Source organism: Martes martes, assembly GCF_963455335.1.
Source record: "Martes martes genome assembly, chromosome: 1".
In the NCBI taxonomy this organism is placed as follows: Eukaryota; Metazoa; Chordata; class Mammalia; order Carnivora; family Mustelidae; genus Martes; species Martes martes.
In genome coordinates, this window is record NC_137888.1 from 166,398,861 (window position 1) to 166,424,859 (window position 25,999).

Consider the following 25,999-nt stretch of genomic DNA (forward strand, 5'->3'; position numbering starts at 1 on the left):
GTTCCCTTTTTCCCCCATGTACTCAGCAACACTTGTTATTTCTTGTCTTTTTGATACTATCATTCTGACTGGTGTGAGGTGACACCTCATTGTGGTTTTGATTTGCATTTGGTTAGGGATGCTGAGCATCTTTTCATGTGTCTGTTCATCATCAGTATGTCTTTGGGAAAATGTGTATTCAGGTCCTTTGCCCATTTTTTTTTTAAAAGATTTTATTTATTTGTCAAAGAGAGTGTACAAGCAGGGGGAACAGGAGGCAGAGGGAGAAGCAGGCTCCATGCTAAGCAAGGAGCCCCAGTGTGGAACTTGATCCCAGGACCCTGGGATCATGACCTGAGCCAGAGGCAGACGCTTAACCAACTGAGCCACCCAGACATCCACCTCTCCCCATTTTTAATCAGATGATTTATTTGGGGGTCGAGTTGCCAGAGTTCTTCAGGGTAATGTTGGCCCCACAGAATGAATTTGGAAGAATTCATTCCTTTTTTTTATTTTTGGAATAGTTTGAGGAGGCAGGTGTTCATTCTTTAAATGCTTGGTAGAGAGTCACCTGAGTGGAGCATGCAACTCTTGATCTCGGGGTTGTGAGTTTGAACCCCACATTGGGTGTAGACATTACTTAAAATCTTTTTTTAAATAAAAAATAAGTGTTTGGTAGAATTCACCCATGAAGCCATCTAGTCCTGGACTTTTGTTGAAGTCTTTTGATTACCAATTCAGTTTCATTACTAGTAACCGGTCTGTTCAGATTTTGTTTCTTCATTAAGTTTTGGAACACAGTGTGTTTCTAGGAATTCATTTCTTTAGGTGGTTGAATTTGTTGGCATATAACTTTTCATAGTAGTCTCATAATCCTGTGTATTTCCATGGTGTAGGTTGTAACTTCTCCATTTTCATTTTTTATTTGATTTGAGTCCTGCCTTGATGAGTCTGGCCAAAGATTTATCAATTTTTTTTGTCTTTTGGAAGACAGCACTCTTTCACTGATCTTTTTTCTTGTTTCAGTCTCTATTTCTTTTCTGATCTTTATTATTTCCTTCCTTGTACTACTTTTGGGCTCTGTTGTTGTTTTTCTAGTTCCTTTAGATGTAAGGTTAGATTGAAGTTTTTCTTGTTTCTCAAGGTAGACCTGTATCACAGTAAATTTCCCTCTTAGAATTCCTTTTGCTGTATTCCACAGATTGTGAACCATTGTGTTTCCATTTTCATTTTTCACCAGGTATCTTTATTTCTTCTTTGATTTCTTCATTGACCCATTGGCTGGTTAGTAGCATGTTGTTTAGTCTCCGTGTGTTTATATTTTTTCAACTTTTTAAAATTAATCCCTTTATCATGATGTAATGCCCTTTTTTGTCTCTTCCTATAGTCTTTGTTTTAAAGTCTATTCTTAGGGTGCCTGGGTGGCTCAGTCAGTTAAGCACCCAACTCTTGATCAGCTCATGTCTTTTTTTTTTTTTTTTTTAAAGATTTTTTTTTTTTAAAGATTTTATTTATTTATTTGACAGACAGAGATCACAAGTAGGCAGAGAGTAGGCAGAGAGAGAGGAAGGGAAGCAGTCTCCCTGCTGAGCAGAGAGCCCGATGTGGGGCTCGATCCCAAGACCCCGGGATCATGACCCGAGCCGAAGGCAGAGGCTTTAACCCACTGAGCCACCCAGGCGCCCCCAGCTCATGTCTTGATCTCAGGATCGTGAGTTCAAGCCCCACATTGCTCCTCACTGTGCATGGAGCTTTTAAAAAAAAAAAAAATCTGACCTAACCACTGCTACCCCCCAGCTTTTTTTTCCCCCCTCCATTTGCATGGAATATCATACTCTAATTCCTTTAGTTTGTCTTTATGTGTGAAGTGAATCTCTTCTAGGCAGCATATAGATGGGTCTTGTTTTTTTCATCCAGTCATCCTTTGTCTTTTGATTGGAGCATTTAAACCATTTACATTTAAAATAATTATTGATAGTATGTACTTAATGCCATTTTTATTAATTGTTCTCTGACTGCTTTGTAGTTCATTTCTGTTCCTTTTTAAATTTTTTTATGGTTTGATGACTTTCTTTAGTTGTATCCTTGCTTTATGATTACCGGGAGGCTTACCTTTCTTTATAACATATTTATAACAGTCTCTTTGAAGTTGATAATAACTTCTGCATGAATGCATTTTTACCCTCCACCCACATTTTACTTTTCTGAGGTCAAATTTTGCATCTTTTATCTTGTGTATCTTAACTAATTATTGTAGTTAAAGTTGTTTTGGTTTTTGTTTTTTAAAGATCTTATTTATTTATTTGATAGAGACACAGTGAGAGAGGGAACACAGGTAGGGGGAGTGGGAGAGGAAGAAGTAGACTTCCCGCCAAGCAGGGAGCCCAGTGCGGGGCTCAGTCCCAGGACCCTGGGATCATGACCTGAGCCAAAGGCAGACGCCTAACGACTGAGCCACCCAGGCACCCCAGTTATAATTGTTTTTACCACTTTTGTCTTCTGACCTTCATAGTAGCTTGATGTGTGATTGATCCAATACCTTTACTTTATATTTACCTCAACTGGTGAGTTTTCGACTTCCATGTGTTTTCTTGTTACTAACAAGCCCTTTCTTTTCAACTTACAGATGACCCTTTAGCATTTCTTATAAGGCAAACTTTAGTGGTCATGAGTTCCGTTAGCGTTTGCTTGTCTGGAAAACTCTCCAATTCTGAATAACTTCTCTTAGTAGAGTATTCTTGGCTGGAAGTTTTTTTCTTTTAGCACTTTGAGACATGTTTGTTATCGTGATTGTAGTGGTAGTTTCACAGGGTATACCTACATGTGTCAGAGCCCATCAGATTTTGTAGTTTATGAGCAGTGAATGTTAGTAATGCCTCAAAGCTGTTCTTAGAAATTTAATTTTGGAGTAGAAAGAACATAGACTGTTACTGCTCTGCAGGAACTCAAGGACTGTTGTTTCCATTAGCCATTCCTGAGGTATCTGCTAGAGAATAAGCTTCAGACAACAAAATGAGTAGGAAGATATCAAATACAGTTAACTGTAGAGAACTAAGACTAAATGAGGGTTATAGGCAGAGTATAGGATATACCTGCCATATGCTCTGTTAAGGTAGCAGACCACTGATCAAAAAGTGGGCACAGCACATTGGGTGGCCCAGTTGGTTAGCATCAAGAGTCTTGATTTCAGTTCAGGTCATGATCTCACGGTGGTGAGATTGAGCCCTACATCGGGCTCTGTGCTCAGCAGAGTCTGTTTGAGATTCTCTCTCTCCCTCTTGCCCCACTTGCATGCGCTAAATAAATAAATAAGTGTGTGTGTGTGTGTGTGTGTAACACCCTCAAGATACCCTAATTCTTGAGGAAGTGGCTAATCTTAGGTCTGAGGCCGAATACGTACAAGATGAGCCTGGAACATTTTGTCATATCCAGCAGAAATGATCAAAGACATACTTTGACATACCAGCATTATTGAAGGAGCCAGTTTGAATACACACTGCAGTTTAGGTGTCAGAAATTTCTAATGAAAATAATTGCAGTGGACTGAAATTCAACAAATAACTTAAATCCATGAGTTCATAATGATACGTAAGAGAGTGGATCAGGGGCACCTGGGTGGCTCAGTCAGTTAAGCATCTGCCTTCAGCTTGGTCATGTTCCCAGGGTCTTGGTTCTTAAAGTGTGAAGCATTTATCCTGTCTTTCCTCCCTGACCTGTACCTATGGGGAGCCAAATATTAATAAGTGGAATTTCTCTGTCTAGATTATTATATATAATAACAAAGAAAGGAATGCAGTATCACCATTTTGTAATGTCCAGTGACTTAGAAGAGGCATAAATTGTTGACAGGTGCTATCAACATAAAAAGACAACCTGATATTATCTGCCTCCCAGTGAAAGAATACTTTACTGCCTGTAGTCTTAACAAAGGGGTCAGACTTGAGTCTGATCCAGTCTGGGATCCATCTGACAATTTTCAGTAACTCAAAGGAATTCAGAGGTCTGAGTATGAAATAGCAAATCAGCCTGAGAGTCTGTAGGTCAGAGACTGGCCTTCTTCAACAAAAAAATTTGTAAGGGGCGGGGGGGGGGCGGAAACAGAGGGGGAATCTGTAAATAATGAGATGTAAAAAGACTTAAAACAGTTTAAATGGCAAGACTAAACTGAAGTACCTAAGGATGCAAAACTACCTAAGGGTGACAAAACTATAGAGAAAAACGAAGGAATCAGAAGTCAGGAAAATAGTACCGAGGAGGAAGGGCTATGATTCAGGTGGGACATGATGACAGGCCTTCTTGGGTAAGTAGCAACTTGATAATCTTGAACTGGTAGTGGTTACGGGAGTGCTTTAGAGTAATTCATTAAACTTTGCCTCCCTTCATGTTTTTGAAAATGTTCTGTTTCTTAAATTCCTGGGAGTCCCTAACTCCTACTTTAAACATATTTTGCTGAAAAATACATGCACTGGTAGGAGTCCTTGAAGAGCTAAGCCTTAATTCATCAAAACAGCTGTCCTACATAATCCTGTCCCAAGACTTGAAGGGGAAATACACTGCAGCTTTGGGTCTGCAGAAGCAGTGCTCTGTCGCAAGGCAAAAGGGCAGTCACCCCAACCCCCCTCTTTACAGATTGGCTGCAATGCCGTCAGTTGGGCCCCTGCTGTTGTACCTGGAAGCCTAATAGACCAGCCATCAGGGCAGAAGCCCAACTACATCAAGAAGTTTGCATCAGGTGGCTGTGACAACCTCATCAAACTGTGGAAGTAAGTGGGGTTGCTGGACTTATGCCCAAGGGGACACTTCTTACCTACTACCTACCCTACTACCTACTGTGACTCAGCCACAGTTCCCAAGAAACAGGATCACCTTTTCCCATCCTGCCCATAGAATACTGTTTTTAGTATGTCAGAGGACACCCTTTAAAAACAACTTGGCCTTGCTCAAACACTTTAATTCTTCACCTAATTCCCAGCTGCAGGAGCCATTGGCTATGGGGGAACAGAGCATTTCTTGGAAGAGTCCTTTATAGCTGGGGAACTGAGTAAAAATCTGCAAGGTTAATGAATGAAATCAGAAAGATGGAATAGCTTTTTGGCCCCTGCAGAGCCCACAGGGTGGGGGTACAGTGGAGGTGTGGGAAACACAGCTGGGCTGCTACCTACTGCTGCATTCCCCCTTTTGTCTCTCCTGTTAGGGAGGAGGAAGACGGCCAGTGGAAGGAGGAACAGAAGCTAGAAGCGCACAGTGACTGGGTTCGAGATGTAGCCTGGGCCCCTTCCATTGGCCTGCCCACCAGCACCATCGCCAGTTGCTCCCAGGTCAGCTCAGATCCATGAGAGCCTCCCGTATTGTATAATCTCTGAGTAAGTCCCATCAAACCTTACAGTCCCCCTAAGGTAAAGTCTAAAAAGGTAAGGGCAGGGCAACAGGTACCTTGGGACCAGTGCAAGTAGGAGAGTGCTTTGGAGGTAGGTCATCCTATGCCGAAGGCTTGATCAGAAGGCACAAGGGGCTTGCCTCTACCGAGCCATGAGGTAGGCCAAACTCAGGACCAGTTTCCCCTCCTCAGCATTATGCATCTGGGGATTAGAGCTACCCAGGTGCATTCTGAGAGTGTTCCCAAGCGGGGACCAGGAGCAATCAGAAGTTCTAGGATCTTGGGCTTACCTACCTATTGAGTCTTCACAGAGAGATCACAAAGGAAAGACCAAGGACAAGCCTTTACTTCTATGCTAACCCCACCATAAACAAAGGTTAGCCAGGCTTCATTTGAACCTGTTAAGTTTGGTTCTGAATTTAAGAAAGACTTTTTCAACTTGTCTCCTCTCATTCTCTATCTTTGGTTTATGGACAGCTACACCTATTTGGTTGAGAAAATCAGAGCCAGAGGGAGCCCGAAACAAGGAGGTAACTTGGCAGACATGAGGAAAACCCAGAGAAAATTTTAGAGTTAGCAATATAAAGTCCATACCTGAAACCAGCATGAGCACGAGAACCTGGGAGACTCAATCCATGTGAAATGTGCTCCTGGGGTAAAGGGATAATGCTGGGCTAGAAATTGGCTATCACAGCTATCCACACCTAAGAGGGCTTTGGCTGTGCGTTGGGCTGAATCCCTCACCCCATTCCTGCAGAAGTCCAGTATGGCTTTAGATGGAGAGGATATCCCCAGTTCAAGATCCCTGCCTTCCTTCCCTTATTCTAGCTTGTCTTTTCCCAGGATGGTCGTGTGTTCATCTGGACTTGTGATGACACCTCAGGCAATACATGGTCACCCAAACTGTTGCACAAGTTCAATGACGTCGTGTGGCATGTGAGCTGGTCCATCACAGCCAATATCCTGGCTGTCTCGGGTGGAGACAATAAGGTACACTCCATTTCCATGATGTGGTGGACAGGGCCCTGTTTGTCTTTACTGTGCCCACTTCTCGTGCAGTTGGATTCTCCATGTAATGACAGGCTTGGAAGGAGCCTTAATGAGGACAGTGTTTTGAGCACATCCCATAATTAATTACATCATTAAATCTTAATCCCCCACCCCCAGCCCCAAGGTTGTCTGTCCTCCTTTTACAAATAGGAAAGAAGCTGACAGTGGTAGGTAAACTTCGATAGGGGTCACAGAGCTCTTAGGTGACAGAGTCCATAATCAGTCCATCGCCTTAACCATTTGACCACCTTGTTTGCATGTGACATTCAGTTGGCACTGCTCTAAAGTTAATAGATTAAAAAAAGAAAAATCAAAAAAAGAAAAAGATTGGAAGGTTTTTGTCAGACACCTAAGAGGCATATTTCTAAAAATCAGTATAATTAACGGGCGTTATTATTCACCCACTCTACCTCTTCTTACTGTGCTATGAGCCATACAAAGGAAGGGATGAGGAGACAAAAAGTAGCTCAGAACAATATAGCAACAAAGCAAATGCACTTGAAAAATCCTGATTCCTGCATCGAAACCTACTGTATAAAGTTACAGATTCTCTGCCTGAGAGGAGAGGTCAGGTAGGGGAGGGCAGTGGCTTGTTACTGCTTTTCTGAAGGCAGCTTTTTTTTTTTTTAATTGTGGCAAAATACATAGAAAGTTCACCCATCTTAAGCATTTTTAAGTGTACAGCTTAGTAGTTTTGAGTACCTTCACGTTATTGGGCACCCATCGCCCCCATGCACCTCTGGAACTGTTTGCATCTTTCCCAGCTGAAACTCTGTCCTCACTGAACACTAACTCCTACCACCCCACCCAGCCCCTGGTAAGCACCGTCCTACTTCCTGTCTCTGTGAATTTGACTGCTCTAGGGACCACATATAAGTGGAAGCCTATAGTGTCTTCACCTGTGTTGTACCATGTGTCCATTTCTTGCCTTTTTAAGACTGCATATTCTATTGTACCACATTTTATCTACCCACACATACACTGAAGGACACTGAGGTGCTTCCACCTTTGGCTCTTGTCAGTAATGCTGTGCACATGGGTGTACAAATAATACCTCTTTTGAGACCCTCTGCAGGCAGTTTCTATCCAGCCTGGGTTCCTCTTCATGTGTAGCAGTCCCAGAAAGATCTAGCAGGCCCCATCTCAAAGCCATAGAGTTTTAGATTTGGAATGACCCTCAAAGAAAACTAATCTAACCCTCTTTATTTCTAGTAAGTGGCAGAGACAGGACTAGACCCCAGGTTTGGTGGCACTCAGGACAGGCCAGCAGACCCTGACTTCACTGAGGAGCCCTACCATAGGGCTTACAAGGCAGTAGGCAAGTGCCTGGTTGGACGTTCCATGTTTGTGGTCTGTTGTCATTATTCTTTTATGCTTCTTACTCTTCTTTATCAGCTTGTTTCCTACAAAGAGCTCAGCTCTATTGCTCTCCGCATAGTATTTCTTCACTAAATGATTCAGTATGTTTTCAATCTAGAGCATTCTGCACAGTGCATGTGTAATAAATAGTCTGTCTCTAAAGCAGGAATTCTTAAGATCTTTTTTTTATTAAATACATGTACACAGCTTGAGGTAGTTTTTATTAGGTTATGATTTTTTAATGCAGACTCCTAATTTTCTTTCTCTAGGAACAAACCTTTTCAATGCTTAGCTGTTCTTCTGCCATTTACTTCAGTGTAAAAATAACATACTTACTCATCTGTCATCTTCCTTTAGCACAATTCTCAGAGTTTAGTATCAAACTTGTTAACACACGGATTGCCAGGCCCACCCCCAGAGCTTTTGAACCAGTGGCTATGGGCGAATTTTTAGTTTTCACAAGCTCCTGGTCACTGCAGATGCCCTGGTCTAGAGACCACACTTTGAGAACCACCATTCTCTTCCCTGTATCCTCTCACAGAAGCTACAGCAGCTTGGCCAAAACAACATCCATGTTCACATTATTATCATTACTACTACTGCTACTATTACTGTCATTTCATGCTGTAACATTATTACAGCACTGCTCCCTCTGTTTTTGTTACTTTTTAAGGTATTCTTTTTCCAGTTTTATTGAAGTACAATAGACGCACATCATAAGTTGAAAGTGTATAGCATAATGGTCTGATTTAGATACACTGTGAAATGATCAGCACAGCAAGTTTAGCATCCATCATTTCATATAATATATACAGTATAAGAGAAAGCAAAAAAAAAAAAGTTTTTCCTTGTGATGAGAACACTCAGGATTAGTCTCTCACAGTTTTCACGTAGACCATACAGCAGTGTGAGCTATATCATCCTTACATCCCTCGTACCTCTGTATCTTACAACTGCAGTGTGTACCTTTTGACCCTCCACTCCCAAGTTTAGTAACCACAAACTGAACTCTTCTTTTGTGACTGGTTTTGGGTCTTTTATGGGTATTTTGATTTTGTTTTTAGATTCTCCATATAACTGTTTTCCCCACATCCTTGCCAGCACTTGTGTTTTTGTCTTTTTTTTTTTAAAGATTTTATTTATGTATTTAACAGACAGAGATCACAAGTAGGCAGAGAGGCAGGCAGAGAGAGAGGAGGAAGCAGGCACCCCGCCGAGCAGAGAGCCCGACGCGGGACTCGATCCCAGAACCCCGAGATCATGACCTGAGCCGAAGGCAGAGGCCCAACCCACTGAGCCACCCAGGCGCCCCATGTTTTTGTCTTTTTGATGATGGCCATTCTAACATGTGTGAGGTGATATCTTACTGTGGTTTTGATTTGCATTTCCCCAGTGATGAGTTATGTTGAGCATCTTTTCACATATCTATTGGCCTTTGTAGATCTTTTTTGGAGAAATGTTCTAGTGCAGTCTTTTGCCCATTTTTTCATCCAATTATTTAGCTTTCTGGTATTGATTTTTAGGAGTTCTTTGGATATTTTGGATATTAACTCCTTATCTGATGTATGATCTACAAATATTTTTCCCAGTCTGTAGGTTGTCTTTTCACATTGTTGTTTTGTTGTGCAGAAGCTTTTTAGTTTAATGCTGTCCCACTTGTTTATATTTTGTTGTTTATGCTTTAGGGGTCACATCCAAAAAATCATAATGCCCTCAAAGTCCACTTACACTGTCACAAATGACAGAATTTCCTTACTTTTACATGGTTGAATAACATTCCATTGTATGTATGTACTGTGACTTCTTTATCCATTTATCTGTCAGTAGACAGGTTGTTTCCATGTCTTGGCTCTTGTAAATAATGCTACAGCAAAATGAGGTGCAGATATTTTTCAAGATAGTGTTTTCATTTTCTTCAGATAAATACCCAGAAGTCAAATTACTGGATCATATAGTTCTGTGTTTAATTCTGTTGAGGATCCTCCATACTGTTTTCCATAGCAGCTGTACCAGTTCACAGTCCCACCATCCATGACTGCTCTGGCAAGGACTTCCAGTACTGTGTTGAAAAGAATTAAGTTAGCTGTGGGCTTAGCATATATAGCCTTTAAGAGTTATCACGAACAGATGTTGAATTTTGTCAAATGCTTTCTCTGCATCTACTGAGATGAAGGATTCTTCTTTCACTGTTGTGAGGCATCACACTGATTAATTTGCATATGTTGAATCATCCTTGCATTCCAGGTATGAATCCTGCTTGATCATGCCAAATAGACTTTATATTTGATAAATATTTTATATTTTAAATATACTTGATCCTTTTAATATACTGCCAAATTCAGTTTTGCGTTTATATTCATCAGGATTATTTGTCCATAGTTTTCTGTTATGTAGTATCCTTTTCTGGATTTGGTATCGGGGCAATGTTAGCCCAATAAAGTGTATGTGTTTCCATTTTGATTTTTTTTTTTTTTTGGGAAGATTTTGAGGATTGATACTAATTCCTTAAATGTTTGGTTAAATTCACTATGAAGCCATCTGGTCCTGGGCTTTTTCATACTAGGAGATTTTTGATTATTGGTTCATTCTCCTTACTATTTCAGAAACTTTTTAATTTTTACAAAAGTAAAATTTTTTATTCAGATTTTATTTCTTCCTGATTCAGTCCTTGATGTTCCAGGTTTCTAAGAGTTTTTGCATTTTTTTTCTAGGTCCAAATGGTTAACATAGTTGTATCATGGTAACATCTTTTCTTTGTATTGCTGTAATATTTGTAATATTGTCTCCTTTTTCATTTATAATTTTTTTTTGTCTTTTTTTTTTAAGATTGATTTTATTTGAGGGTTAGAGAGCACAAGTTGAGGGCAGGGGCAAAGGGAGATACAGGCTCCCCGCTGAGCAGGGAGCCCTATGTGGGGCTTGATCCCAGGACTCCAGGATTACGACCTGAGCTGAAGGCAGATGCTTAACTGACTGAGCCACCCAGGCACCCCTGGGTCCTCTTTTTTTTCTTTGGTTAGTTTAGCCAAAGTTGTGTCAGTTTTATCTTGTCAAAGAACCAACTCCTTTGGTTAATTTTTTCTATTTTCCTGTTCTGTTTCATTTATTTCTATTATATTTATTTCCTTCCTTCTGCTTGGGTGAAGTTTATCCTTTTTCTAATTCCCCAAGGCATAGAGTTAGGTTATTTATTTGGTATAGGTCTTGCTTCTTTTTTTTTTTTTTTAAGATTTTATTAATTTATTTGACAGAGATCACAAGTAGGCAGAGACGGTGGGGAAGCAGGCTCCCCGCCAATCAGAGAGCCCGATGTGGGGCTCGATCCCAGGACCCTGGGATCATGACCTGAGCCGAAGGCAGAGGCTTAACCCACTGAGCCACCTAGGCACCCCTAGGTCTTGCTTCTTAATGTAGGCATTTACTGCTGTAAACTTCTAAGAACTGCTTTTGCTGCATCCTGTAAGTTTTGGTATATTGGGTTTCTATTTTCATTTCAAACTATTTCATTTCTTTGTTTTGGTTAAGAGAGTATTTGATTTCCATGTATTTGTGAATTTCTCAGTTGCCTCTTCCTCTTGATTTCTAGTTTCATACGGTTATGGTTAGAGAAGATACTTAGTTTGATTTCAGTTTTTAATTTGCTAAGACTTGTTTTGTGGTGTAACATACAGAAAATGTTCCATGTGCATTTATGTATATATTCTGCTATCAGAAGGTTCTATGTATGTTGGGCCCATTTGGTCTATACTGTTGTTCAAATCCACTGTTTACCTTTTACTACCTGTCTGGATGATCTATCCATTGTTGAGAGTATTAAAGTCCCCAACTATTTTTTTATTACTCTCTTTAGTTGTTAGAATTTACATTTTCTTGATGTGTTTGATCTTTTTGTCTCTTTTTGCTATTTTTAGTCTATTTTGTGTGATAGAAGTATAGCTACCCCTGCTTTCTTTGTGATTACCATTTGCTTGAAATGTCTCTCTCCATGCCTTCTTAGTTTCTGTTTGTCTTGAAGACCTAGGGAATCTCTTGTATGAAGCATATTGTTGGATCTTGGTTTTTGTATTCATTCAGGCATTTGTTGTCTGGAGTGGAGAATTTTGCATTTGAAAAGTAAGGCCTTACACATTTGCTATATTATCATTGTTTTCTGGTTGTTTTTTTGATCCATTGTTAATTGTTTCTTATCCTGTCTTTTTTTGTGTTTGATAACGTAGTATCCGTCTGCTTTGACTTGTCATGTTCTTTTGTCTGATTACTACAGGTTTTTCCTTTATGGCTTTAGGACTTACACAAAACATCTTAACTTCAATAGAATTCCTAATCTTTACTCTTTTACTTCCCCCCCCTTACATGTTAGGTTAGTGATGTTACAATGTACACATTTTATAATGTGTAACTAATAATAGGTACACTACATTAATAGCAGGTATGGTTATTTTTTACTACATGTTTTAACTTGTAAAGGAGCTGTAAGTAAATTACATACCACAGTCACCATATTACAGAATCCAGCCTTACGTATTTATCATTACCAGTGAGTTTTTTACAACCTGCCTTGTACAATGTTAAATTTCTACTCAAAGAACTCCCTGTAGCATTTCTTTTATGGCAGGTGAATCTGTGATGGAGTTCCCTCAGGTTTTGTTTAAGAACGTCCATCTCGTCTTCATTTCTGAAGGACGCTTGCCTGGTGTAGTAGTCTTGGTTGATGGGGTTTTTTCTTCTAGTATTTTGAATGTGTCATCCCATTTTTTTTTTTTTCCTGGACTGAAAAGCTTGTATTGAGAAATCTGTTCATAGTCTTGTCTGGGGGTTCCCTTGTATGTAACTTTTTTCTCTAGCTGCATTTAAAATTCATTGCTTTTGACAAAATAACGTGTGTTCGTAGCACTGTTTCAGTTCAGTCTTTTTAGGGCCTCCTGGATCTAGAGGTCTGTTTCTCTCCCCACGTTTGGGAAGTTTTCAGGCATCATTGCTTGAAATATATTTTATGTCTCTTTCTCATCTTCTGGAATTCTCCTAATGCAAAATATGCTTCTTCTGATTATATCCCATTGCAGTCTTTACTATTTTTCTTCCTCTGGGCAATTTCCAATGTCCTGTCCTCCAGGTTGCTCATTATTTCTTCTGCATGGTCCACTCTGCTTTTGAAGCTCTGCTACATTTTTCAGTTACTGTGCTTTTCAGCTCTAGGGTTTCTGGTGTTTGGTTTTTTGTTTTGTTTTTAAAGATTTTATTTATTTATTTGACAGACAGAGATCACAAGTAGGCAGAGAGGCAGGCAGAGAGAGAGGGGGAAGCAGGCTCCCTGCCGAGCAGAGAGCCTGACGTGGGGCTTGATCCTCAGACCCCGGGATCATGACCTGAGCCGAAGGCAGAGGCTTTAACCCACTGAGCCACCCAGGCGCCCCTGGTGTTTGGTTTTTTGTTGTTTTATTTGACAGAGATCACAAGCAGGCAGAAATGCAGGCAGAGAAGAGGAAGCAGAGAGCCCGATGTGGGTCTCAGTCCCAGGACCCTGAGATCATGACCTGAGCCGAAGGCAGAGGCTTAACCCACTGAGCCACCCAAAGGCCCCTGTTTTGTTGTTTTTTAATGGTGTCTATTTTTGTTGAACCTGATTTCATTTAGTTATCTTATATGTGCTTGTAGTTCACTAAACTGGAAGATTATTCTGAATTCATTGTCCCACAGTTCACAGATCTTTATTTCTTTAGTCAGAGTTTTATTAGTTTCCTTTGGTGTTACATATTTCCATGGTTTTCTGTGATCCTCACGTGAGGCTGGAGGATGGGCTTCACTGTTGCCTGGATTCTCTGGTTAGGCTTCCTGTACAGCCAGGACTGGGCTCTCTACTCAGCAACAGGTAAGTCTCTGAGTCTTCACAGTCTTGGTGGGGCAGCAGGACAGGACCCAGAGCCAGCACAGCTTGTCCTTTAGAGACCCAAATTAGGCACGAGTGAAGACTGAATATCCTAGTTAGGTGAGGCCACCAGTTTTGCTCTGTAGATGGAAAGCCAACTGCTGTGCACTCTATTCTAGTGCCACGGGAAGCAGGGCTGTTGGGTGGGCTCTGCAGCTTTCCTTATGCTCTGCTTCGATACGTTTCCTGCCCTGGCACAGTGGGAAAAACTGTAAAGTCACTTACATTTTTTCTGTGCTCTTGACTCAAGCCAACCTGCCCCTGTTTCCTGGTGAAATAAGGCCATTGGCCTTTGCTGTGAGAATCACCAGCTCTGCCCACCCCCCATCTACCTCCTCTGCCTGTTAGAGTTGCAGGGTCCTGCAATTTCCAGGTGTTGTAGTGAGCCCTTGCTGTCAGGTGGGCCTGGGGGGCCATGCTCTTCAGCTAGCTGGACTATGACTCAACTCTGCTACCTGGGCAGCCCAATTTTAGGGATCTCTCAGATTTACCTGAACAAGTTTTCTGGATATGAGGCACCAAAGGCAGGTAGGGGGGCCGTGACTTGGCTTTTCTGCCTTGTCTGCTAATACCCCAGTGCCAGTTCCTGGAAACTCTCCCCACTTAGTCACACTCGGATTCCCAAATGTTGAGCCCCACAAATGTGCCTATAGTCCCCGTGGGGCAGAACCCAGAGTCTGAGCTCCCACAAAGTAACAACTTCAAACATTGGATAACTGGATGTCACCTCCATGCCCTTTACCTTCTGAAGGAACCACAGGTTGGACATGGTGCTATGCTGGCTTGGGTGGCAGGCCATGCAGTCAGCACGTAGACTTCCCACGCAGGCTTCTGGGACAGTATCTTGGTCTCGATGGCAGAGGGTGGTGCTTCAGCCTCACTGTTGTCTCTAGGATTCCCTCAGTGGTTTCCTGTTCATGAATAGTTGTTCTTCCTGTGAGGAGGGTCTAAGTCAGGAATATCCTTTGTCACCGTGTTGGTGAGGTCACTCTCCCTACTCTTTCTTAATCTGTGGGGACTTTTGTTGACTCACAAGCTTGAGTCATGGCCTTTGATGCGGGACCTGGGAAGGTGAGGACAGCAGAAGGGGGGTGCAGACCTGTAACGGGCTCCATGTGCTGGCTTGCAGGTGACCCTGTGGAAGGAGTCCGTTGACGGACAGTGGGTGTGCATCAGTGATGTCAACAAGGGCCAGGGTTCCGTGTCGGCTTCCGTCACAGAGGGCCAGCAGAATGAGCAGTGACAGGCAAGGCCAAGCTCCCCACCTGCTGACTCCAGGACTGCCCTTTCCTGGACCAACTGACCAAATAGCTGGGAAGAACAGCTTCTACACGATTACTTTCCCAGGAGTAGTTACAAATGCAACCAGATTGATCATCTGCCTTAACATGATTTGAAATGGTTTGTAAATTTACTGTCCTGCTGAAAGCATTCATGTTATGAGGAAAAAACTACAAATGATCTTTAAATCTATTATTTTAAAATATTTTTGGCCATTTTTACATGCCTTTTGGGTTCAGGCATTATTTGGGGGGTTTTATTTCCAAAATAGTTAAATAAATTCATATTGCTTATAATTCTTCCTGCATTACCCTAACCCTTCCCTAAAAAGCTTATATTCATTCTTATGGCAACATCAGTCTACTAGAACAATGTTCGCCAAGACCCCAGTCCCTATAGCGTCGCGCCCCCGACACCCACCCACAGCTGGTCTGTCCCTGTAACATGTCCATGATCCCAGCTACACTGAAGGCGCCACACAGAGTGACATGAAAGGAACGCCAGACATGGACTTCGGTGACAGGCACTGTATCCTCTGAGCACACATCCTCTTCTGGAGAATGGAATAAAAGTCTGCCTTACAGAGAAGATGCAGATGAACTACTGCATGTGGGTGACCGAGAAAATGCCATGCCAGTGGAGGGCAGTATTAACCACATACCAATAGTTAAGAGACTGGCTCAGAAAGTGGGCACACTTCATTCATGTTATGGACCCCTGTCTGTGAGGGTGGGGCCTGTGCTGGAGACCATGATTCTGGTCCTGATCAAGCCTAAACCAAGTATCACTTCTTAGCAGAGGCCCTGGGACTCTCATCTGACTCAGCAGTCACAACAGCAGCTACCATTTACTGACGCTTACTACAAGCCAGCACTCCACTGGAGATCCCCCACACTTGGCAACACAACAGACAGGTGCAGGTATAGGTTGCCAACTTACCAATAAGGAATTTGTCACAGAAGATAGAAGACATGCCGAGGGTGGTCCACTGCCAAGCGGTAAAGCCACCGAGTCCTGATCTGGCTCAGCTCTAGAGTGGGTGCTGTCAAAGGCAGAACTGGGGGGGGGGGTGCTCCTCAGCTATAATCTGGGGTGATGCTCACAGCAGACCTTTATGTGAGTGCACCTAGCTTTGCAAAAGTTCAGGCTCCTCACCTCAGGAGGCTGTGTGCAGAAGGAAATGTGGACCCCAGTGCTTCTACCTGCTCATCATTTTTCAGCAGTAAAACCCATGTTTTGAAATAAATATTAGATCCTAATGCCTAAAATGGGAAAAGGTGGGACAACTGCTTGAAGTAAGGCTATAGAGGTCAGAGCCCTTCCCCTCGGCCTCCCACATCATTCTGCACAATCCAGGCCTTTAGAGAACAGTATGGAAACGAAGCTTCTGTCCATTTATTCAGTAAGAAAACACCCACAGACGCAACTTTACATATACTTTTGTGGACAAAAACTACCCTTAGTTCTAGTTAGCCCCTCATGTCTACGTTTCCTAACAAGCTTTGTGCCCCACCCCCCAAGGACAGGTCTGGTCTTCCTTATGGCGACTACTATCCTCAACAAATAATGAGAAGCAACTGTGTCACACAGTCTGTTCGTGATCGGTTAGTGGGCCATATGCTGTTTGCAGTTCACACCACCAAGGATCAGTCAGGGTAATCTGGAGATAAATGAAATGACCACCCTTCATAGTTTATACTTAACAGTGGTAATACATTAACCATTCCTGGCTTGAGAGCCCTCAAATTTGTTACCACAAAAATAGGCTAATCAAGTGGAAAGACCATGTCGTGTCAATCTTCAAGGGCATTTGCCAAGCCCAAGTGATACAAATGTAAGAGTAATTTAAAAGGTAGAGAGAGTTAGGGTAAGAGAGCAGTAGCAACCACAATATTTTTAATGTTTTCACAAAAACAAAGTAACTGGGATAGGAAATGAAACCCCCAGACATTAAGGTAGTCCTTCAAACCCTAGAACATGGAGAATTAGGACCAAACCACTCATGTCTATAATACCAGTGTGAGAGCAGCACAGGTAAGAAAGAGGGGAGTTTTTGTGGTCCTATGGGCAGGTAACCCAAGAATGACCATCAAGTGTTCATCCACTTGGAACAGAAAACTCAGCAAGCCAATATGAGACCTGTCAAAACTAGGAGAAAATTCACAGGTCTCACAAATGAGTTCAAAAAGACAGATTTCCACTGCCACACACGAAGGAGTACTAACTGTAAGTTTCCCTTATACCACAAACAACTAGAAAACCACACAATATACATGAAACAAATACTTAGGGGCTTAGGACAACAGGCAGTGTTTGGGTAAGGGAGACAAGTGAGGGGAGTACCTGTTGTCCCAGCTTACTGCCGAGGAGCAGCTTCCAGACCAAAGGGCAGGGAGACAATCCAGAGTCTAGTGGTTAAGTTGAAGAGAATAGAGGTCAGAGTCCAGAAAGACTAAGCTAAAACCTATTGGGCAGAGTCCTGGAGAAGGAAGAGCTGCTCAGAGCAAGCTCCTTAGGTCTGTGAAAGCATTTCCTATACTCTGACCAAATCCTTACTTGGATACATGAAAGGCAAAACTCTTCATGACCAGAAACCAACAGACCACACAATTCTTGAACTTACAGAGGAGTGGGAATAGTTCATGTGCCCAAGATCCAGAATGCGACAGCTTCAGAATACACAGGGCACTGGATAGAGTCCTAAGAAAGATCATGTCTTAATAATACATCTTAAATTAGGTCTAGAGTAGAGGCTCCTCTGACCATAAAACCAAACCTTGAGGTCCACAATTATTTTGCTTTGTGTCAGGTCATAGCCCACCACTTTTTAAAGGAAAAAAACTTTAAGTACTTGAAAACATGAAATTCACATGATGTCCAGCTTCCAATCCAAAATTACCAGGTGTGCAAAGAAGCAGGAAAATAGGACTATAACCAGAAGAGGATGAAAAATTGGTAGAGAGGGGCACCTGGGTGGCTCAGTGGGCTAAAGCCTCTGCCTTCAGTTCAGGTCATGATCCCAGGGTCCTGGGATCGAGCCCCCGCATCGGGCTCTCTGCTCCACGGGGAGCCTCCTTCTGCCTGCCTCTCCACCTACTTGTGATCTCTGTCAAAGAAATAAATAAAATCTTTTTTTTTAAAGGAGACCATGTGATTAGCAGATAAAGACCTTAAAAACAGCTATTATAAATATGTTCAAAAATGTAAGGGAACAGGAACACAAGAAAAATGATATCAAAAAGTTGCAAATGAAATTTCTAGAAGTGAAAAATATACTGGATGGGAGTAAGCAGGTAGTGCAGTACGACAGATCAGTAAGTCTGAAGACACGGCAATAAAACTGTAGAAGCTGAAGCATATAGAGAAAAAGATACTAAAATAACGAACCAGTCAAAAGATTGGTGGGATACTATCGAGTAGTCTAATGTGTATACTGGAGTCCCAAGGAAAAAAAAAAATTTTTTTTCAGGGCAGAAGGGGACAGAAAAAATACCTGAAGAAACAACAGTTAAAATTTCTCCAGGCTGGATTAAAATTATAACTACAGATTCAAGAAAATCAGAGAACCACAAGCGAACATACATACATGTATACGTGTACATACATGTATACATATATTTATACATACAGACATACATGTACATACATGTATACATATATGTATACATACAGACCCCCATAATAAAGTTGCTGAAATAAATAAAAATCACAGATTCAGCCAGAGAAAAAGAGACATACTACATACAGAGGAACAAATATAAGAATGGTAGGCAGCTTCCATCAGAAATTTTGCAAGGTTTAAGAAAATAAACATCTTTGAAGTGCTGAAAGAAAAAAATTTAAAAACAACCATCAGCCTACAATTCTATAGCTAGTAAAAACATCTTTCAAAATAAAAGTGAAAAAAAAGGACTTTTTCAAATTAAAGCCCCCCCCCCCAAAAAAAATCACCAGAACTGCATTACCATAAATGTCAAAGGAAGTTCTTCAGGAAAAATGAAAATAGTATCAGATGAAAATCTGGATCTATACCAAGGAATAAGGAGCACCAGGAATAGAAAAAATCTGGGTAACTATTATACTACTTTTCCCATTTCTTTTATCTCTCAAAAAGTATTATTTTAAGTGCATTGTGGGCTTACAACTCAGGTAGAAATAAAATCAGTAGTAACAATAGCACAAATATTGGAAATGGGGAAATTGGAAGTATTCTGTTGTAAAGATCTTATGGTATCTATGAAGTGGTATATCTGTTGAAGGTATACTTTACTATATTGAAATTTTATTTTTAAATCCTAGACCACTTAAAGAATGAAGCAGAGAATATAGCTGACAAGCCAGTAGTGAAGATAGCAGGAAATCCTAAAATACATTTAATCCAAAAGTGGTTATGAAAAGAGAAAAGAAAAAGGAGGAAGGAACAGATGGGGGGAGAAAAGAAAGAACAGATGGGACAAATTGAAGGCCAATAATCAGAGATGGTAGATTTAAACCAAACTTTGTAGGTCATTGTAATAAATATAAAAGGTCTAACTAAACATTCCAAATGAAAGACCCCTGATAAGAGATTATCAGAATGGACTTTAAAAAAAAAAAAAAAAAACCAGACCCAGCTATATGCTGTTTATATGCAACCCACTTTAAACTTAAACACAGAAACAGATTAAAACAAAGGACATTATATGAAAAAAAAAATTATATAAACAATCAAAAGAAAGCTGAATTTCTATATTAATATCAGATAAAGTAGACTTTAAAAAAAGATAAAACAGACTTCAGAACAAGAAATATATTAAGGCTAGAGACGGTCAGAATAATAAAAGGTTCAACTCATCAAGAAGACATAACAGTCCTAAATATATATGCACCTAAAGTAGAGCTTCAAAATAGGCAAAACAAAGTGGACAGAACTGAACAGAAGTAATCTACAATTATCGTTCGAGATCTCAACATTTCTATCTCAGTAACAAAACAGTAGACCCCAAAACTCAGTCAAGTTATAAAATACATTGGCCAGCCAATCATCACTTAATTTGACCTAACAGAGATTCTACCCAACAAAATTTAAACTCATTCTGAGATACTTTGGGAGCACTCATCAAGATGAGACCCAATTTCTGAACCCAAAACAAAGTTTAACAAATCTATTAGAATTGAAATCATAAAAAACACATCCTTTGACTATAAAGAAAGTAAACTAGAAATGAGTAATAGGTATCTGGAAAAATCCTCAAACATTTGGAAATTTAAGCAATCCACATCTAAAAAACTAATGGGCCAAAAAAAAATCACAATAAAAATAGTTATCTATAGAGGAAAAGAAAAGAATGGATGGGACAGGGATGGAAGATGTAAGTAGTCTCTGCATACATCTTGTTTTATACCATTGACTTTGGAGCCATGTAATATTTAATAATTAACTCCAAAAATATTAAGTCATAAAAGAAAAAATCCCTAAATTTGAAAAAAAAAATTAAAAAGTCCATGCCATAGCCACACAGAGAAAATATTCAAGTGACTTTAAAAGCATTTTGAATGTATACCCCTAATAGGCTGCATTTAGTAGTTTTATGATTAGTAATTGTAGTGTTCTTATTTTGAGAATATTATGTTGATATTGTAAGATGAAGTAAGATAATGGTAATTTTATTAAGATAATTAGAAAACAGGATTATCAGGATAAAGAAAAGAAATTTAAGTATAAAACCCAGGAAATGAAAATACTGGCCTTAAATTTTATTTGCAAATAACAGTATGAACTCAGGACTTATTTTTCTCCTTCTAAAAAAATATGTATTTCTAATCTTATGCACAAGATGAGCCCAGGATTTCTCTTTGGGAGAAAATAAGGAAGTTAAAAACTATAGAGTCATGTCAAAAGTACATGGGAATCAACACATCAAATATGGAAGCATCTAAAAGAATAATGACTATAATTGATTGAATCACTTATATAAAAAAAATTCATCCATGCGTTTATGATAAGAAGAAAACTTTGGAGGTTGCTAAGACACAAACTTTACTTTGAAAATGAGTAAACAATTTTTTTTAATCCTGCATCTGTCTTGCCTTTTCTATATAAACTGTTTATCAAAGTAACAAAATAATTGAAGGAAAAATGCTAATAAATGTAGAAAGCAATAATAGAAAATCACCATTGTGATTTCCAGGAAAGAATGAGTGTAGACAACAATAATTAATAGTACATAAGTCCACTAAGTGAAAAGTTTGTAAGGTACTATATGTTGAGGTGTAACTACCAGTTTAGAGAAGCAGACAGGAGAGTAACATGTCAGACAATGCCACCAGGAAGTGGTCAGCTAAGTCCAGAATGTGGGAAACTGCAGGACAAATAGCCTGTTGTATAAAATGAATGATGGGATAGAAGAGATGAGAGGGTAGGGGACTGTTGTAGACTGAGAGACTTACAGGACTGGTCAACCAAACATGGGCTCTGGATCTTCTGGAAAGAACAAGGCCAGAGACCTAACCAAAACAGATAGAAGTAACATGCCTGAAGGAGAATTTAAAGTGACAATCATAAGGAAACTCATTGGGTTTGAGAAAAGACATCAGTGAGACCCTTACCACAGAGATAAGAGTTAAAAAAAAAAAAAAATCAGAGATGCAGAGTTCAGTAAATGAGATTAGAAACACACTTGAAGCAATGAACAGCAGGCTGGAAGAAGAGGAGAAACAAATTAATGACCTAGAGGACAAAGTAATGGAAAGCAATGATACTGAGAGAAAGAAAAATTATGCAAAAAGAGAACAGATTTAGGGAACTCAGTGACAACATCAAATGTAGTAACATTCATATAGGAGTCCCAGAAGAAGAACAGAGAAAGGGGGGCTGAAAATTTATTTGAAGAAATAATAGCTAAAAATCTTCCCAAATCTGGGGAAGGAAACAGACCTCCAAATCCAGAAGGCACAGAGAACTCCCATCAAAATCAACAAAAGCAGGCCCATACCAGGACATACTGAAATCAAATTTGTAAACAATAATGATTTTTAAAAATCTTAAAAGCATCAAGACAGCCTTTTGGCCGGAACTGCCATCTTCCAGTAATTTGCCAAAATGACCAACACAAAGGGAAAGAGGAGAGGTACCTATTATATATTCTCTAGGCATTTTAGAAAACATGGAGTTGCTCCTTTGGCCACATACGTGTGAATCTACAAGAAAGTTGATATTGGGGACATCAAGTGATGGGCACTGTTCAAAAGGGAATGCCCCACAAATGTTACCATGGCAAAACTGGAAGAGTCTACAGTGTTACTCAGCATGCTGCTGGCATTGTTGTAAACAAACAAGGGGAAAGATTCTTGCCAAGAGAATTAATGTACACATTGAGCATATTAAACATTCAAAGAGCCGAGATAGCTTCCTGAAGTGTGTGAAGGAAAATGATCAGAAAAAGAAGGAAGCCAAAGAGAAAGGTACTTGGGTTCAACTGAAAGGTCAGCCTGCTCCACCCAGAGAAGCACACTTCGTGAAAACCAACAGAAAGGAGCCCAAACTGCTAGAACCCATTCCCTATGAATTCATGGCATGATAAGTGTAAAGAAAATAAGAGACCTTAAGACTATTAAAAAAAAAAGTCATTAAGTCATTAACTTGATCAAGTCATTAACTAGTGTAGGGGCTAGCTGGAGGTTTTTCAACAAACTTGGCAAACCAGAAGGGAGTGGCATGATCTATTCAAAGTGCTGAATGGGAAAAATCTGTGTCCAAGGATACTCTATCCAGCAACGCTATTATTCAAAATGGAGGGAGAAAAGTTTCCCAGACAGACAAAAACTAAAGGAGTTCGTGACCACTAAACCAGCCCTGCAAGAAATATTAAAGGGGACTCTCTTGAGTGGAAAGAAGAGACTAAAAGTGGCAGTATAAAGGCAGGAAACACAAAAGCAGTAAAAATGACTATTTCTCTAAAAATCAATCAAGGAACTCACACATACACACACACACAAGGATATAAAATATATTCAAAACATGGGGAGGAGAAAAGAGTGGGTTCAAACAAACAACAATCAACAGATTGCTATTTGCAAAAGAGGTTATATACAAACCTACTGGTGACTATGCATCAAAAACCACTAATAGGGGCGCCTGGGTGGCTAAGTGGGTTAAAGCCTCTGCCTTAGGCTCAGGTCATGGTCCCAGGGTCCTGGGATCAAGCCCTGCATCTGGCTCTCTGCTCAGCAGGGAGCCTGCTTACCCCTGTTTCTCTGCCTGCCTCTCTGCCTACTTGTGATCTCTGTCAAATAAATAAATAAATAAATAAATAAATAAATAAAATCTTAAAAAAAAAAAAAGACTAATAAACAGGCAAAGAATAGAAAGAAATCCAAATATATCACTAAAGAAAAATCAGCAAAACATGAGAGATAAAGACAAGAAAGGATCACAGAAAATCTCCAGAAACCATAAAACAAGTACTTAAACGGCACAAAATATGTATCAATAATTAATTTGAATGTAAATGGAATAAACACTCCAATCAAAAGGCATAGGGTGTCAGAATAATTAAAAAAACAAGACCCATCGATATGCTGCCTACAAGAGACTCATTTAAGACCTAAAGCACCTGCAGATTGAAAGTGAGGGGATGGAGAAACATTTATCTTGCAAATGGATATCAAAAGAAAGCCAGAGTAGGAATACTTTTATCAGACAATCTATACCTTAAAACAAAGACTGTAACAACAGACAAAGAAGGGCACTACTTCTAATAAAGGGGACAATCCAACAAGAATATATAACAATGGTAAGTATTTATATACCAAACATGGGAGCACCCAAATATATAAAACAAGAATAAACAAACTAATTGATAACACGATAATAGTAGGAGACTTCAATACCTTATTTACCAATGGACAGATAACCTAAACAGAAAATAAATAAGGAAACAATAGGTGGCACACTGGACCAGATGGACTTAGGAGATATATTCAGAACATTCCATCCTAAAACAGCAGAATATACATTCTTCAGGTACACGTGGATCATTCTTCAGACTAGATCACATCCTAGGTCACAAAACAGGCCTTAACAAAAAAAAAAAGACTGAAGTCATACCATGCATGCACCTTTTCTGACCACAACTCTATGAAACTAGAAGTCAGCCACAAGGAAAGATCTGGAAAGACCACAGATACTTGGAGGTTAAATAATATGCTACTAAAAATGAATGGGTCAACCAAGAAATCAAAGAGGAAATTAAATACATGGAAACAAATGAAAATGAAAACTCAGTGGTCCAAAACCTTTGGGATGCAGCAAAAGCAGTCCTAAGAGGGAAAACTATAGTAGTACAGGCCTACCTCAAGAAGTGAGAAAAATCTCAAACAACCTAAACTTATACCTAAAGGAGCTAGAAAAAGAACAACTAATGATGCCTAAATCCAGCAGAAGGAAGGAAATAACAAAGATTAGAGCAGAAATAAATGACAAAGAAACAAAACAAACAAAAAAAAACCCGAGATCAATGAAACCAGGAAGTGGGTCTTTTAAAAAAAATGACAGAATTGATAAACCTCTAGCCAGACTTACCCCCCGCCAAAAAAAGAGAAAGGACACAAATAATATCACAAATGAGAGAGGAGAAATAACCAACACCACAGAAATACAAAAATTAGAATACTATAAAAAAACTATATGCCAACAAATTGGACAAGAAGTGGAAAAACAAAATAGATAAATTTCTACCAAAACTGAAACAGGAACAAACAGAAATTGAACAGACCGATAACCAGCAAAGAACTTGAATCAGTAATTCAGTAACTCCCAACAAACAAAAGTATAGACCAGATGGTTTCACAGGCAAATTCCACCACACAATTAAAGAAGAGTTGGTACCTATTCTTCTCAAACTATTCCAAAATATAGAAAAGGAAGGAAAACTTCCAAATTCATTCCATGAGGCCAGCATTACCCTGATACAAAATCAAAGATGCCACAAAAAAAAAAAGTACTATAGGCCAGTATCCCTAATAAACCTAGATGCAAAAATTCTCAATAAAATACTAGCAAACCAAATTGAACAATACATTAAAATAATTACTCACCACAATCAAGCAGGATTTATCCCTGGGCTGCAAAGATGGTTCAATATTTGCAAATCAATCAATGCAATACATCACATTACTAAAGGATGAGAACCATATGATCATTTCAACAGATGCAGAAAAAGCATATGACGAAGTACAACACCCACTCATGATAAAAACCACCAACAAAGTACGTTCAGAGGGGCGCCTGGGTGGCTCAGTGGGTTAAAGCCTCTGCCTTCGGCTCAGGTCATGATCTCAGGGTCCTGGGATCGAATCCCACATCAGTCTCTCTGCTCAGTAGGGAGCCTGCTTCCCCCCCTCTCCCTGCCTGACTCTCTGCCTATTTGTGATCTCTCTCTCTGTCAAATAAATAAATAAAATCTTTTAAAAAAAAAAAAAAGTACGTTGAGAGAGAACATACCTCAACATAATAAAAGTCATATATATTTTTTTTTAAAACCATAGCTAATATCAACCTAAAAGGGGAAAACCTGAAAGCTTTTCCTCTACAGTTAGGAATAAGACAGGGATATCCACTCTTACCTTTTTATTCAACACAGTAATGGAGTCCTCACCACAACAGGATAAAAGGCACTGAAATAAGCAAGGAAGAAGTCAAACTTTAACTATGCGCAGATGACATGATACTCAGAAAACTCACCAAAGACTCCACCAAAATTAACTGCTAAAACTGATAAGTGAATTCAGTAAAGTCACCAGATACAAAATCAATGTACAGAAACCTAATGCGTTTCTATATACCAATAATGAAGCAGCAGAAAGAGAAGTTAAGGAATCAATCCAATGTACAACTGCACCAAAACAGTAAGATACTTAGGAATAAACCTAACCAAAGAGGTGAAAGACCTGTACGTTGTAAACTATACCACACTGATGAAAGAAATTTATGACATAAAGAAATGGAAAGTCCACACTCATGGACTGAAAGAACAAATATCATTATA

General features: G+C 39.8%; 1 protein-coding gene and 1 pseudogene across 3 annotated transcripts in view; both read left to right on the plus strand.

The window, feature by feature from the left end:
* SEC13 (SEC13 homolog, nuclear pore and COPII coat complex component) overlaps positions 1-15,268 on the plus strand; it is a 38,458-nt gene extending 23,190 nt beyond the window's left edge. Inside the window, exons 6-9 of one of the 2 annotated variants that reach the window (XM_080801870.1) lie at positions 4,609-4,742; positions 5,174-5,297; positions 6,200-6,346; positions 14,821-15,268. In XM_080801870.1, the coding sequence (XP_080657996.1) occupies positions 4,609-4,742; positions 5,174-5,297; positions 6,200-6,346; positions 14,821-14,934 (519 nt within the window). In that variant the 3' untranslated portion in view covers positions 14,935-15,268. Of the gene's footprint in view, positions 1-4,608; positions 4,743-5,173; positions 5,298-6,199; positions 6,704-14,820 lie in introns of those variants that run through there. The other variant, XM_080801869.1, reaches the window with a different exon arrangement.
* A 6,666-nt stretch (positions 15,269-21,934) lies between these two features.
* Positions 21,935-22,645, plus strand: LOC308341847 (large ribosomal subunit protein eL21-like; annotated as a pseudogene). The gene has a single exon. The product of its transcript is annotated as a large ribosomal subunit protein eL21-like (transcript).
* Positions 22,646-25,999: the final 3,354 nt, after the last annotated feature.